This window comes from Pelmatolapia mariae, linkage group LG9, assembly GCF_036321145.2.
Source record: "Pelmatolapia mariae isolate MD_Pm_ZW linkage group LG9, Pm_UMD_F_2, whole genome shotgun sequence".
Classification (NCBI taxonomy): domain Eukaryota; kingdom Metazoa; phylum Chordata; class Actinopteri; order Cichliformes; family Cichlidae; genus Pelmatolapia; species Pelmatolapia mariae.
The window spans coordinates 10,369,411-10,385,331 of record NC_086235.1 but is presented as its reverse complement, the minus strand read 5'-3'; the positions used below and the strand labels follow the sequence as shown (position 1 = coordinate 10,385,331).

The 15,921-nt window shown below is 39.3% G+C and overlaps 1 protein-coding gene across 1 annotated transcript; it reads right to left on the bottom strand.

The window, feature by feature from the left end:
* Nucleotides 1-690: 690 nt before the first annotated feature.
* Nucleotides 691-2,167, bottom strand: mc4r (melanocortin 4 receptor). Its single transcript, XM_063483486.1, has one exon. It carries the CDS (start codon nucleotides 1,803-1,805, stop codon nucleotides 822-824), a length of 984 nt encoding a protein of 327 aa, XP_063339556.1. The 5' UTR covers nucleotides 1,806-2,167; the 3' UTR covers nucleotides 691-821.
* Between the last annotated feature and the right edge of the window lie 13,754 nt (nucleotides 2,168-15,921).

The window sequence follows — 15,921 nt, the reverse complement described above, 5'->3', positions numbered from 1 at the left end:
GAACAATCTTGTTTGAGTGCTCTCATCCTCTACGAATGGCTCAGAAATTCTCGTGCAACACCTCATTTCTTCAAAATAGCTTTTTTGAAACAAGCTGTTTTAGCCTGTTTGCTATTTCAGCATTGATTGTTCTGCCACTTTAGCAAATTTTTAGTTTATAACTTGGAGAAAAACTCATAAAACAGTCCAGATGTAGACACAGTTCCATGGAGTGCATGAGAAAGAAATCTACTGAGGTTTGAGGACTTTTATGCATATATATATATATATATATATGTATATATATATATATATATATATATATACATATGCTTTCAATATGCACTGTATTTGTTTTGAGGAGAATGGCACTCCCAAACCTGGAGGTAGTCTGTATATATTCTGTTAGGTGTGCCATATATAATTAATTTACTGTGGCATTTATGTTCTATGCTGCCACAATACTTCAGTGTCATAATCCTGTACATACAAAGTTAATAACAATAAGCAATATGTTAGCTCTCTTGACCGCAGAAGGTAAATAGAAAATATTTTCCGAGTGAGAAAGAGAAGCAATCTGCAATTGCTGGTCACTTCAAACTTGAAATTGCACTTATGAATGGCATTCACTACAAAACAAATTAGCACTTGTCTGAAGAGCAATGTGCTATATCACAAGATGTTTGTAAACCTACCTCTTCAGCAACCTGAAACCAAAGATGGGTGCCCAAATAAATCATTTACCGGCAACATGTGAGATATCATACTCTCAGAGTCCATGTTGGCCAGGTTTCGATTTAAATTGCAGGCTGTGGGTTCACAGTGGACACTTTACAGGCAGCTCACACATACAGCAGAGCATGTGAGCAGCAAAAAATCTCTTTGAAGGTTTTTCTCATCTCTTGGCTGCGAAAAGCATAGATGATGGGGTCAATGACAGAGTTGCACATGATGAGGATGAGGTACATGTTAAAATGGGACATGAAGCAGGTGCAGTAGGGGTTCCTTGGGCAGCTGATCATGAGGATGAGGTGGAGGAAAAAGGGCGCCCAGCATACCACAAATACCCCAAGGAGAATGGTGAGGGTGATGGCACCCTTCATGTTGGCACGCTGCTGGATGGGAGCGTTGCCCGGTAGGGCTGCGATCCGCTTCATGTGCAGGCGAGCCAACAGGAACATGTGGACGTAGAGTGATGCCATGAGCACCAGCATGGTGAAGAACATGGTGATGAGGCAGATGAGTACAGTGGTGCTTTCCGAGTAGATGATGAACAGGATGCCGGAAATGGTGCAGCACGTCCAGATGCTGCTGATGACCAGCATTGCACGACGCAGGGTGACAATGTTGTGGTATCGCAGGGCATAGAAGATGGTGATATAGCGGTCGATGGCGATTGCTAGCAAACTGCAGATGGATGCCAACAGAGAGCTACAGATCATAGAGTCAAACACATTGTCCATGCTTTTAATCAGTGTGACAGGAATGGTCAGGCTGCCTCCATTGATGAGTGCTATAACAATAGTCTCTGAGGCATTAGAGACACTGACGAGCATGTCAGCAACCGCAAGGCTACAGATGAAAAAGTACATAGGTGAATGAAGGTTCTTGTTTTTGATTATAGCAGCAACAACCAGGATGTTCTCCAGCAAACTGATGATGCCCAGAGTGAGGAAAACCTCAGTGGAAATAAGCAGCTGCTCATAACATCCAGAAGATGAGTCTTTTTCCTCTCCTGATAAGTCTTTGTTAAATGGCAAATTGCCTGAGGTTTGGCTCCTGTTGTGGTAGCCTTGGATCAGTCCATGGTATTCTGTGGCGTTCATAATGGCTTCTTTTAAATCCCTTTTTCCTTGGGTTATTTCTCCGTTGTTAAGTGTCCAGCTAGTTTGTCCGTTTTAAAGTCTCAGTGTGTGTGGCTTTGGATCATCCTCATTATCTGGAGGACAACCTCTGCGCCCCCGAAGAAGAAAAAAAGAGTAAACAAAACCTCTTAGCCAGTGCTCCTTCTTCCCTTTTTCACAATTTTCTTCAAAGGTTTGCTGCAGTTATTGTTCTCAACAAAACACAGTCCCACAGCTCTCCTCTCATCTCTCCACTCTGGAGGGAAACAGTGTAGTGAGAAGTTAAAGTAAGAAGATGTAAGGCAGATAAGTAAAGCAGAAAGCAGCTACAAAAGCAAATGTGTGTGAGACTGATCAACAGTGAGCGGGAACATGAGCGGCAGAGCGCAGCAGCTCGCTGCACGACTGCAGGCAGATCTTCACTTCGCAAGCTACTGTGGTCTCACTCGCTCCTATTATATTGAACACACACACACATACACACCAACCCCTTACCCTCCTGGCTGCCTTCTGTCCTATCCGCTTGCTGATAAAGTGGGAGGAGGAGCAAAGTTTGGGCTGACGCATGAATGTAGATTTTAAAATGAATCAGACCCAATGCAACACATGAGAAGACTTTCACAGTGTTTTCGAATCTCAGGGGATGTTAAAACATTTCAGTGAAATCTAATTCAACAGTAATGGTTTTCATATAAGGATGAAAACAATAAACACCATGAATTATCAACTTTAGGTGGAAAGCAAGTGATCTTTATTTATCTAGCACTTTTCACAGACCAAAAACACAAAGTCCAAGAGCCAACGAGAGCCGACACTCAGCATAAACAACACACAACTAAAGAGTAAACCTAATGTAAAATTGAAACATAAAAGAAGTTTAAAAATAAAAATAAAATAAAAATGTTTGAAAAAAAGAAAAGGCTGAGTCTTACTTATTGATGACCGCATGAACCGAGCTGCATATGTGGTTATACGGTCACTGAATAGCTCACAAGAACTGGCTAGAATGGGTCCATACTACTGAATCACTGAACTCCTGAATCATGTCTTCTCCAGCTACAAAAAACAAATGTAGACTGGTTCACCAAACTCCCACACAGCCTTAAATAGCTTTGAAAAGATAAAATCTAAAGTTCAGAGTTCCTTTGCCAGGCCAAAAAGCTGTTCCTCCAAAGTTTGACAGATAGATGAACTCTCCACAGTACCGTGGGATATACCTTGGAGATGGAACACATTCTCTGGTCCTCCACTATCTTAACTCAATGTACTTTAATTAACAAACACACACACACAACACACATTTCCATGTGTTTGCAGGGGCGCATTAACTAGTACAGCCCCACAACATCCAGAGCCTTAGAGGGCCTAAGCTGGCCAAGGAGGAGACAGAAGCCACTGACATCCAGACAAGAAAGCTTCTTACCATTCTTGGACAGTTTCACCCCAAGTCCAGCACCCTGAGATCGTACACTAAGTGGAAGGAAGAAGTAACTGTGACATTCAGTAGTGCCCTTATTGTTTTGACACACAAAACAAACAAATGACCACACTACTCAAGACAACACAACACAACACAACACACTAACTACACTCCAAACACACTAAATGTCACTCTCGTCTCAAAACACGCTTTCGATATCGCTTCCTAAACAACCAAATGTCAAGTGTTGCCATGTTATTTTTCCATTGGTTGACATGGTACATTTTTCACCAATAAGAAAGGGTTGTTGTATGTTTTTGTTTTTTTCTGTAGTGTGTCCTTAGAAAATCACGTTTTGATGGTGACCCCCAAACTGGGTGAGTTCGGGACCACTCTGAATGGCATTCCAATGTTGTTGCTATAGATCCTAATTGTGTGTATCAGTGTCTTGTTCACTCCTGGTACACAGGTTGATGTCATCAATGTAGAGGAGGTGGCAAAGAATTGCTCCATTTCATAGTTGGTAACCGTAACCACCATCTCCTTGCTAAATCCCACACTCCATGGTGACTTGTGCTATTGGCTGAAAGTTGGCTTCTAGTGTTGTTCACTACATTCCCACAAAATTCCTGATGAAGGCTCTTGGGGTCCTGCTGATTTTGCACAGTTGTAGGCATTTTAATATCCATGTGTGAGGCATGTAGTCATAGGCTTTTTTGGAGTCAGTCTCGGCGCGTCACAGGTTGGTCAGTCTGGTCTTGTCGGTCACTCTGAGGCAGGTTATTGGTCGGTAGTCGAATGGGACCTTCTGGGGATCCTTGGGGAGCAGGACTGTCCGGCCTTCAGTTAGGCATTCTGGGCGTATCTCATCCAGGAACAGCTGGTTCATTTATGCTGCCAGACACTCATGAAATACCCCTAGCTTCTTTACCCAGTAGGTGTGAATCAGGTCAGGGCCTGGTGCTGTACAACTCTTCATATTAAAACTTTTTCTTGGATGTTTGCCACAGTGATGGTTACTGGATCCTGGTCAGAGAGGTTGCTGTTGTCTGCTCTGAGCTCCAACCATCCTTGCTGCATCCAGTTTTGCTCTGATATACCTTTACAAGGGCATAGATTTGGCATGGACGGAAGGGACATGTCCCCACCAATATCCAGCTATTATTGAATTGTCCCCACCAATAATTTGATCTCTTCGAGTAAAGAAAAACAAACCCGATAGAAAGAAAAAAATGATCTGTCAACATCTCATTCAACCAGCGGTGCAGAAAGAGTTAAATTACGTTCTCTACTGGAGTCCTACCTCATGTGACAAATATGTGATTGGCTGTGCCTTTCAGGGAGCTCTGTTTAGTTTTAGCAGCGGCAAGCCTGCACTGCAAGGAGGAGAGGAGGATGGCAGCAAAAAGGAAGAACCTGGATATAAGAAAGTATTTTTCAAAGAAACCTGTAAGTCACTTAAAACCAAGTTAACTCATAAAATGTGTCCGTCATAATAACATTACAGGCTATGCTAGGCTTTGGCCCACATCAGTCTAAAATTGTATGTAACCACGAATAACGTGTTTTGGAAACTGCACAACAGGCAGCACTATTAGTTCTCTCAGTCTCCCAGAGTAGCATTTCTAATTTTGATTGAAACTGTCAGAGAAAACGACAGCCTCGAGCAAGCCAGGATATAAGTTTACAGAGGATGTTAGAATTATATGTCTAACGTTAAAATGTTGGTGACACAATAATTTCATCCTAATGGTACTGACATATTTGTAGGGTTAATTTTTGAGACAAACTATCATGAGGTAGTCATGATTTTGTAAGTATTCCACCTTGTGTGCACAAATTGCTTTAAAAATGCACTCACCCTACAAACATCACTGATGAGTCAAGATCTGCACAAATTGACAGACTGAAGCAGCTCCACATTTTATTCTTATTGTCATGTATGTCCTATTTGTCAGGTGACAGAAGAACCAACACAAAGCTCAGAGAGTAACGGTGATACAAGATCACAGGTGAAATTGGATGGTGACTTGGTGGTTCATTATGTATTTGAAGCACATGTGTGACTGCATGTATGTGGAGTGTCTCACTGTTATTTATCAGGTGACAGAGGCAGCTCTGCCATGTTGTAGCTCAGAGGTGAAGAGGCGAGGTCACAGGTGACTGACTGATGATGTGGTGCTATAGAGTAACGAGAGGAGAAGGCATGTGTTTGGCTCCTTCACATAGTGGACATTGAGTTGTTGTGTGGGGCACCAGTAGTCCATGTCTGTTGCTGTAGCAGTAGTTCATGTTCAGAATAAAAAATCCCAGCTCACTGAGTTGATAGGGGCAACAGTGTGCCTAAAATGTTGCATAATTTTGCTGAGAGATCTTTTACTTTGTGGTAATCTTAGATGAGTAGTTTTATGGACAGAAACCACCAGGTCATTCAGTGTTCCCTTAGTGCTAATGTATAAGAGACGTTGGTGTAGTATAACTGAAGTTAAGTCATTATGCAAATGTACTGTTTATAAGACTGGGGAGACCTGCAGTCAGCTGAGACTGAAGAAGTCACTTGGATGAGTGACGAAACGTTTCTCCCACAAAATGCTACGTCCAGATGAACAGAATCAACTTTTGGAAAATTAATTACCTGGATGATTGAGCATGCATCAAGACGATATAACTGAAGTAATGTTGTTAAGTCCTTAAAGTCATATTCTTTTATTGTCATGACTGTATTTGAAACTATTTACCTGATTTATATGGAATATGGCTGAAGTCTAAAATACTTAGTCATTTGTTTAATAGTAATATAACATTATATAATTCACACATAAAACTATGAATTGTAATTTTAAATGGTTTAAAAGCATGTAGAATAGCATATGTAGGCAAGTATATTTCTTTGTTTTTTTTTTATCAAGAAGCAAAGACAAAAAGAAAATAAAAAAGAAACAGGGCAGGGTTCGGTGGTTGAATCATCCGTCCCCACCTATGCCAAAACCAAATCTACGCCCTTGTACCTTTATCCCCTCTCACCCCAGCGAGCAGTTGATCCTTCAAGCTGTGCAGTATCTTTACTGTTCCTAGGACACTCTTCTGGACAGCGATCTCAGATGTTGTTCCGAGTGTTCAGATTACTACTGGCACCACTGTAGCCTTCACCCTCGACATATTCTTTTCAAGCTCTTCTCTGAGCCCTTCTCCAGCTTCTTATGTTCCTTCTTCCTGATGTTGCTATGATACGGTATAGCTACGTCAATCCTACGGCCATCTTCCTCTACTACAGTATGTCTGGTTGGTTAGCCATCACCAGTTTGTCTGTCTGTATCTGGAAGTCCCAAAGGGTTTTAGCTCGGTCATTCTCGACCACCATGTATGTCCTGCCCACTTGCATCTTTCACCCTGCTGTTATGTGCTGGATTGTCTCAGGGGTATCTTTACATAGCCTGCACCCCAGCCTCGATGGACATATCGTGCAGTGGTCTGCCCTTCAATGATGGTCTCTTGCTCCTCTTCCTTCTTGAGTTTCTGCTGCCTGAGGTAGTTACTGAGCATGTGGTTGCTTGTGGCCATCTTCCTGATGTGTGATTGACCAGATGTGCGTGTTAGAAATTTGCTTGTGGTCACCTGTGTCTAACAAGAGTCACATTTATTTTCTAAATGCTTCGCTGTGCTAGTTAGTCACTATCATTCTGAATAAGGTATCATAATAATGAACCACTTTGCAGTAATTACTTTGCTGGAGCAAACAGAGTGCATCTCAGTGCATGTATGAGTAATAAGCTAAATATGTATTTCATTCCTTTCCATACATTCTGAAATATTTGCCTCTACATGGGAAAACAAAGTTGTATCAAGGGTTTCTTTTTCATAAAGTCAATATTGTTAGCACATTTATCATCTCTCAAGGTCTGCTCATTCAAAGCTAAATGAGCTTTGCAACAACTCCATAAATAACTGAACTTAAGAAAGATTCAGTACACCACCTGGACAGAGTATTGTTCAGGAAAAAGTACATTTTTAAAATAGAATTTCAGTCTTTTGTAATATTATTTATGGTTAAAGTCAATAGCGTATAATCTCATAAAGAACAAATTGTGATATGTAGAGCTTTCTTAAGAGCCCTTATGTTGAATTTTGCAGGAAATGAATGGTAATTAATTCCGTGCTTTTAAGTTTGAATATAAAAACGTAAAATTTCCTAATTTATCAAACAAAATTAAGCAGTATTCAACATTATTCTAACTGCAACTGTACTTAACTACTACTGTTTTACTGTTTTGCACACGTTTTCTGTTCCCTTAACAATTACTAATAGAGAACTCAATAAGGTTTTCTTCATCTGTTAAAATACCACAAAAGCCTTTTATTTATCTCCCTGTTCACACAATCATGGGGAAAAAATGTTGTAGTTTCAGATTTTCTCAGTTTATTTAGACAGCTGTTGCATCAGAGGAGCAATGTTCACCCAGAAAAATAGGATGTTAGGAAAACGGCAGCAGCTTTAGTCCCTCAGATGCTTCTTTGCATAGAACATTTGGGCAAAAATATTCAGTGCAGGTCCTTTGCAATTTGGCAAGCTTTCATTTTACACATGTAAAAATAAAATATATATTTAATCTAAATAATACACAGTACACAGAGACTTGAGAAAAAGAACGTTTTCACAGGACTCTGCAATCATGAAATATCCAGTCTTTTTCTAACTGTACTGTTATGAATGCTAACATTTAACAGTAGAGAAGACATGTAGCTCCTCTTGCCCTTTCTTTGAGCATTGCACACTGTGATCTTGGGATATATTTGCTAAGACATCCATTCTTGTGAATACTGTGGCATTGTATTAACACACCTGAGTTTCTGCATAGAGTTATATGAAACTATTTTTTATGCAACTGTACATTATCAGCCTTGATGATAGTTCATGAACCCACTGCTGGTGGACAAATGTCAGGAGATAAGCAAATACTTTAGAGTTAAATGTACAAACTTTCATTCAAGTGGCCCAAACTGGTGGACTGAGCAACCAGTGTTATCACTGGCATGTCCTCTTTTTCTTAACTCATTTTTTTCTCCCTCTCTTTTTCCAAGAACACATTTCAGTATTTATTATATCTTTGTGGTATTAAGCAGGTAATTATAGATCACCCTGAGCTCTACATGCACTTGAGAACCTACTTGGTAAATAACAAACTTTCTAAACTTGCTTACAAAATGTCCTGTTTTATCAATCTACGTCAGTCCTCGTAATAAACAGGCTGAAAAGCTGTTGTCTGTCACCGCTTTGATATGTCTAATCAATATCCAGCCTTCATCAAGATGCTGTAGGACAAGCTGCTGTCTCATGAGATGACACTGAGTCACCAATATCACTGGTGATGCAGTTGGGTAATCTTTAAGGACAAAAAAAAAAAAAAAAAAAGACAGTCACTTCCTGGGATTCGTGCATTAATTGGTTTGTGGGAGGCAGAATAGCTCTAACATTTCTGCAATTATGCTTTTTCATATCTGGTAATTATGAGCTAATTATCAGTATAAAAGGTAATTGCTTTAAATAGTGTAATGAAATAATACAATAAAAAGGTCCATTCAATGTTACTCGATTTATTGTAGTGGTCATTTTGAGCTTTACCTTTTGCAAAATATTGTCATACCCAGGATTGCTGAAAATAGTAAAGTAATAATGAAGTTTTTTAGCAAGTATCACTTAGATAATTCAGTCAGGACCATGTGTGATTGTGATGTCCATCCGAGGAAGCTAAACAAACCAATAGAAATTATTTTGTTGGTTGGTATTGCTCCTTTCTGCCCTTTCAATACATATATGTGAAAAGCCTCAGAGAGGCTATCACGTGTGAAAGACTGATGAATGCTTCCTCTTCCTACAACACTTCCCTTTAAATGCAGACTTTTATAAGGCATAACGAAGAGAAAACGAGCAGGGTAAGACCAGGTTCTGCTGCTGCAGTCCATTGGATTCAAGGTATTGGACATTCAGAAATGCTCTTGGTTGTAATGAGTGTGTTTTGTCTGTTTGAGAGTTCCAGTCTCATTGTGACTTTTGGTTTAACAGCAAATGTAATGGTGGTAATTTGGGCTCTTTGTGACACAGCATGGAGCATTCAACCCAACCAAACAGTTCGTTAATTGAATTAATGATTATAATTATTGGTTGTAACCCATCAAAAATAGTTTTTTGCCATTAAAGTATATTTTCTCAGCCCCAATAAATGATAAATACATACAACAAGCTATTTAAATTGCTTTTGCCTTTTGCTGCTCCCTCACAAGCTACAACACATCTCTACCATAGCTTCTCCTCTTCTAGTCCTATCTAATGGCAGTTCATGATATAATCACAACCTTTAATCAATCAATTCATGTTTCAGGGCACAAATTTTCTCTTTTTGTGTGAGTGTGTTTATAAATCCACATTTTCTGATATTATCTAGTTTCCCTGAACATGATTTTTCACTTGTCAAATCTTATATGTACAGATTAAAAAATAAAGCTGTTCAGAGTTCAGTTCCTGCTCGCAATTTGGGTATGCAGCTGCCAGCCACGCATCAACGCTTGACAGTGGAGGAAGGGGAGATTCCCATTTGCACAAACCTGCAGAAACTGTGTGAGGCTATCATGTCAATATGGATCAAAATGCCAGAGGAATTTTTCCAGCATCTTGTTGAGTCTATCCCACAAAGAACCCAGCACTAGGAAGGTGTACTTAATAAAGTAGTCAGTAAGTGTATATTTCCACAGGACTTTCCTTTGTTGTTTCTATACTAATGGGGAAAAAGAAAAATGATAGGACCAACAGACTGACAAATGTATTTTTCAATACTAAAAAGATCACAATGGCACAATATATGCAGTTCCTGCTATAAATAACACCATGTGGTCACTTTAAGGTTTTTAGGACAAGTAAAGCATCCAAATTCTTTTTGCAGCCAGTTACTTTTGCTTGTTCAACATTTCAGCTATAGTTGCTGAATACTACTGCTGAAAAACAGAGTAAGTATTATATTTTATAAATGCTATATGTTTGTAAGTAAAAATAATAACCAATGTGTCTGACTAATGGAGTGGTGAAAGGTACAATATTTGTCTGTAAAAGTGAGTGTAAAGTCTTGTGAAAATAAACCACTCAAGTAAAGTACAAGTACTTTAGATTTATGCCAGAGGACAGTACTTGAATACTGCCAGTATTAAGGGTAAAACATATTTTAGAGGCGAGCTATTCTCTTGTATTTGACAAGAAGAGGTTACCTTCAATAAAAGATAATTTGCTAAAAATGAATCAACAAACTATGAACACCGAAGAGAGTCGATACCAGGTGAAATCCAGCTTTTACAGCCTGAAAGGCGCAGGTAAGCCACATTATCGGACAACAGCCCCATGTCAGCAAATTATTAGTAAGCAAAGAGTTCTTTGGAGACAGTGGGAGGAGCAGCCCTCGACTTTCTTCTGAAATGTTTTGCCCATTTGTCCACTGCTGTTTTAAAAGCTTCCACACGATGGCTAATTTTGGAAATTTTCAATCCCAGTATGACATAACAATACACAAATTACACACTCAAGGTTGTATAATTTTACTGCTAAAAATACAGTATAGTTATCTTACACTCATTTTACAAACCTGGGTCCTTGGTCACGACTGGACTCACACCCTCCTCCCACACCTTGTAGGCCTTCTGATCCACAGACGTAGATAGAAGAGGCTTGTTTATTGTTTTGCATAATTTTGAGACATAACAGTTAGGCAGAAGGATCACATTAGTCCAGGACATGTCTGCTTTTTTTGTACATTTTATTTTTCCCTTATTAAATCACTAGGTGTGATGATTCACTAGGCATATTCTAATGATGTGACTCAAAATAGACACTGTACCATATGAAGATGAGCCTATTCTAAGACTAGAACACACTCATCTCACACAGATCGATATGTACTGAACATGTAAAATTGTTTTTAATTTGTGAAGAGCCAGACATGTTACGAGTTTGCAGTATTCATGCACAAGGAATCAAAAACACCTCTCTCTCTTACAACACGCCGTTGTTTCTTTTGTATCTTTGATGTTATTGTTTGTGAATTTGGATTTTTTTGGCCTTACAAAGTCCCACTTTCAGGTGTTTCTTGCCTGTGATATGTCGTCTGTGTTCTGTCCCTCTTACACACACACACACACACACACACACACACACACACACACACACACACACACACACACACACACACACACACACCTGCATATTATTGTCAAAATTATAGGCATCCTCTCTCAGAGGAATTCTGGTAAAAATAGTCCACATGTCTGTTAGTTGCAGGATGAATTCTTGTGATTCTTTATTTTGAAGAAAAACTTTCAACTGATCCAAAATGCTGCAGCAAGATAAGTAACATGGACTCAAAAGAGAGGACTTTTCCTCCTCAGTTCCCAGTTAAATGCACAAAACAAAGCCTCAAGACCAAGCGCCTTCATATCTTTAGGACCTCCTAGCACCACATTATGACAATCGAGCACTCCACTCTCAGACTGCAGACTTATTTGTGTTTTCAAGAGAGCAATGTGAGACAGAGCTTTCCACTATTAGACCCCTGTCCTGTGGACCAGGTTGGGGTTCAAAACAAAGACAATTCTGCAGTCAGGCTTTTTTTTTTTTTTTTTTTTTTTAAAAAGACACGTATCCCGCCTGTAGTTAGGGCTGGATCAGGGTGTACTCACAGGAAGAGACCAAGATCTATGTGCAGCCAGGTAAAAGGTCAGTATTATGGAACATGCTACTGGATGGCACTGTTTCTTTTGGGGTACCCCTGAGAGTGCAAGGCATGATGGGGATTCACAGAGATATTCATGGAAGTGCTAGCTTGCATTGGTGTAATGTGGGTGTGCAATGCCGTGTTTTCTCTGCGTGGTCTGTTTTAAGTATGACGTGTGGAACAGTTAAGGCACCAGGAATTGCTGTGACCGACTTTGCTGTTCATCTCAGAGGGATCTGTATTCCGTTTTTCTGCTGGATTAATGCACTGTATGTATTTGAGTTCACACCTGTATTATAATATCTCCGTGTATAAGAGGGACAAATGTACTGTTGTTAGCTGTTTAATTTTGGCTCTGTATTTTAGCAGGAGAAGACACTACAGTTATTTTTGCACTGCTAAGTTGTTTTGTTTCTGGATGGGTTTATATCAGTCACAAATTGACGCTAGAAATCTTTGAGTTCCAGATGCTGATAGTTGGGAAAATAACCTGCAGTAGCAAAGTTTTACCAGTACACATAGCTGGATGAGAATTGTTTGTAACAATTTTATTTCCTTATTTGTACAACCTTTTTATTTTCTTCTCAGCGCTTACTTTATCATTCAGATTAAAAGAACCCCAAAGATAATCTGTGTTCTGGGCTGGTTAATTTAGCCAGGCTACATATGTACCAATCAGAGATCAATGTCAGGGAAATTTGGTGACTTTTAGGCATTGCGGGGAAAATAACTGCTAGCGATACACAGTAAAAGTAATCTTGGCTCTTTGAGATGATGAATTAAAGGAACTATAAATGATACATTCATACATTCAGTACAGGTAGAGGACAGTGTACCTAGGCAACCAGAGACCACTGGCAGCAAACTGTCAGCTACAAAGCACTGTATGAACAGTTACAGTAAAGCTGGGTCTATAAAATATTGATTCAGTTTTTGTAATTGTGCCTCTTTACACCACCACAGCAGATTTTTAAATCAAACAATCAAGGTGTGATTAAAGTGCAGACTTACAACTTTAGTGTTTAGTGTTTAGGGATAACAACCGTTTTTATGAAGATGAACAGGTGAGGTCTAATCCATTGCTATTTCAAGACAGAGGAGACAAATAAAATATCTGGAGTTGACCTCAAGTGTTGAACTTGGTCGAGAGACGTCAGTGCAAATGAAGGACTCCATCGCTACAGTAAGAGTTCCAGACCATCCATCCATTCGCTTCTGCTTGTCCTTTTCAGGGTTGCGGGGTGCGCTGGAGCCTATCATCGTCATTAGAGTAAGAACTCCAGACCTTTGGAAAAAATGTAGGTTCATTCTATTCTTAAAGAGGGAATGTACACCAAAAGGCCCAAAAGACCAGAGAAGACAATAAAAGTTCATGATCACAAAATATTTTCAACTAAGATCTGGACAATAGGTGGGAGCATCACTGCCATTGTCTACACTCAAGAGATTCATTCATGAATGGAAATACAGAGGGTTTTACAACAAGGTGTAAAATTTTATATCAGTCTTAGCCCAAAAAAACAGTATTGGGGCATCGGCATATATGACTGTGAGATGGAATAGCTGATTGGTTACTGGTGATGTAACATACTGACAGAACGGGATGAACTGTGAAGTGTACGTGGCTGTCTGCTGACATTCAGCCAGATGCTGCAAAACTTATCAGGCAACGTTTCATAATGAAGCAAAGTGGAAAAGCAGCCCAAGAGTTTTTCAAGGCTAAAAGATTATATCACAATCTGACCTTAACTCAGCAGAACATACCTTTGAGTTAGTAAATACAAAACTGAATGTAGACAGAGCTACAAACAACCAGCAACTGAGGTTGGCTGCAGTCAAGGTGTAGCAGAACATCTCAAAGGAGCATTTAGTAATGTCTATATGTTTCAGACTTCTGAAAAAGAGATTAAAAACTGCCTTTAGATTTTAAATGGTTTTAGTTTATCTAAGTACATTTGAGCTAAACATTAATCCAACTGAATTAAAGCTGAAAGTCTGCACTTCAATCACATGCTGATTGTTTGAGTGGAAACAATTTATTGTAGTGATGTACAAGGGAAATTTACAAAAAAAACTAACAAAAATTATATTGTCTGAACATTTCTGGATCTAATTATAAGCTGCTATAGACTCAGACTGCTCAGGGACCAACCACACTGCACTGAGCTGGACTCCATATATTTGTATGCTACTCATGCCTGGTATTAACTTTGTTTTCCTTCTTCTTAATTGTCCAGTCTTGTTTCTGTCCTGTTTCTTTTTGTATCTCTGTCTATCTTTTGCTACAGAGCAGCATGTTCCTGAGGTTAATGAAACCACCAACCTGATGAGTGTTTATTGTTATTTGCTATTTTGTTGTCTTTCTATTCTCCTCCAACCAGTCGTGGCAGATGGCTAGCAGCCCTGATCCTGGTTCTGCCTCAGGGCTTCCTTCTGTTTTTTTTTCTTGTTTTTTTTTTAACGTTGACACCATCACTGAATGTTTGACCATAGGACTCTTTCTCTATAATGCTGTAGGGTCTTTAACTTACAATACAAAGTATTTTAAGTTGAATGAAGTTATGAATTGGCACCATATAAACACATCGGAACATGAATGACGTTAGGTGTAAACAGACCGAGACACATGGAGAAATAATTTACACTTGCACTGCCTCGAATTGCATGAATCACTTCCAGACTTGCCACCACAGACAGATCGTGAGTGTTTCCCCATATGGTTAAAAAGTAAGCGCAGTAAGAGAAGACCTTTAACACATACAAGCTGAGAGTGTGGAAATAGGAGAAAGAGGACGATAGGCAATGCAAGCAAACTTCATGGACTCATATAATGTTGCTTTAACGTCAAGATGAAATGACATTGGCAGCTTATATAAACCTATAAAGCCATTTTAAACACATTTCTTATGAGTCAACATAACCTCCAGTGCCTTAGTCACCCACTCTGATAACTATTTTTATCACTTTTATCACTAAATATTATTTTATCACAAAAATATGAAATGAACACTATATATTTGCTATGTAATGTTACTATATAAGCCTATGGAACATTTCTCATATGCACTTCCATGGCATCAAGATGCGGTTTTCCATAAGCAAACTCTTCAAGCTGAAAGCACCTCGGGCAGTTTTAACCCACAGCTTGACAGAAATGGAGAGAGCCCTGCTGCTACTTGTATTTCTGCACTCAACCAACATGCACAATGTGCTCTAAAATCAATGCAACATTTCCAATAAAGGCTTTATTTCAGCTTGGATCTATTCATTTGCCAACATTGCTGCAAGCGCTGCTTCTGTTTACGTCCTCTCTCTACTCAAACACTTGTCCACTAAAGCTTATATTCCTACTGAGAAGCATCAGAGATCACAAAAGGATGGGGAAAAAGTCTTTAGCTGTCCCCAGGCAAAGGCTGATAATTCAAAGTGTTCATGCTTTTGCTGCTGTTGCTTTTGTTTAGCTCCCACAAAGTCTTAAAAAAATCAGGCTATACCATTAGAAGTCAAAGATTTTAAAACTTTATTACTGTACTGTCACACAGTTGTTTTAATATGTGAATTCTGTAAAACATGTTGTAACTTTCATAACTACTAAATAATACTCTATAACTATAGTGTATAATCTAGGGGCTCATTAAACCTGTCTATGAGGAAGAGACAGGGAAACAAAGACAAAATCAAGCTCAACTAACGACTTTTCTGACTTTGTCAAATTACACTTTGAAAAATAAATGAATCCAAGGACACCCCCATTCTATTCTATGTGGAAACATCGGCATCTATCCATCTGCAGTTCTGTTTTTTCCATTCTACCAAGATCAAGGCCACAGGCTCTGTACTATAGCAAGTTCAGAATATCCTTCATATGTTTCTGTTACATGAGGTTACTTACCCGTGTAATGGTTTGGGAGCAGGCTGGTGGGGGTTT

What these genes read in the sequence shown, in the direction of transcription:
- mc4r (XM_063483486.1), bottom strand. Translation starts at nt 1,805, where the DNA reads ATGAACGCCACAGAATACCATGGACTGATCCAAGGCTACCACAACAGG.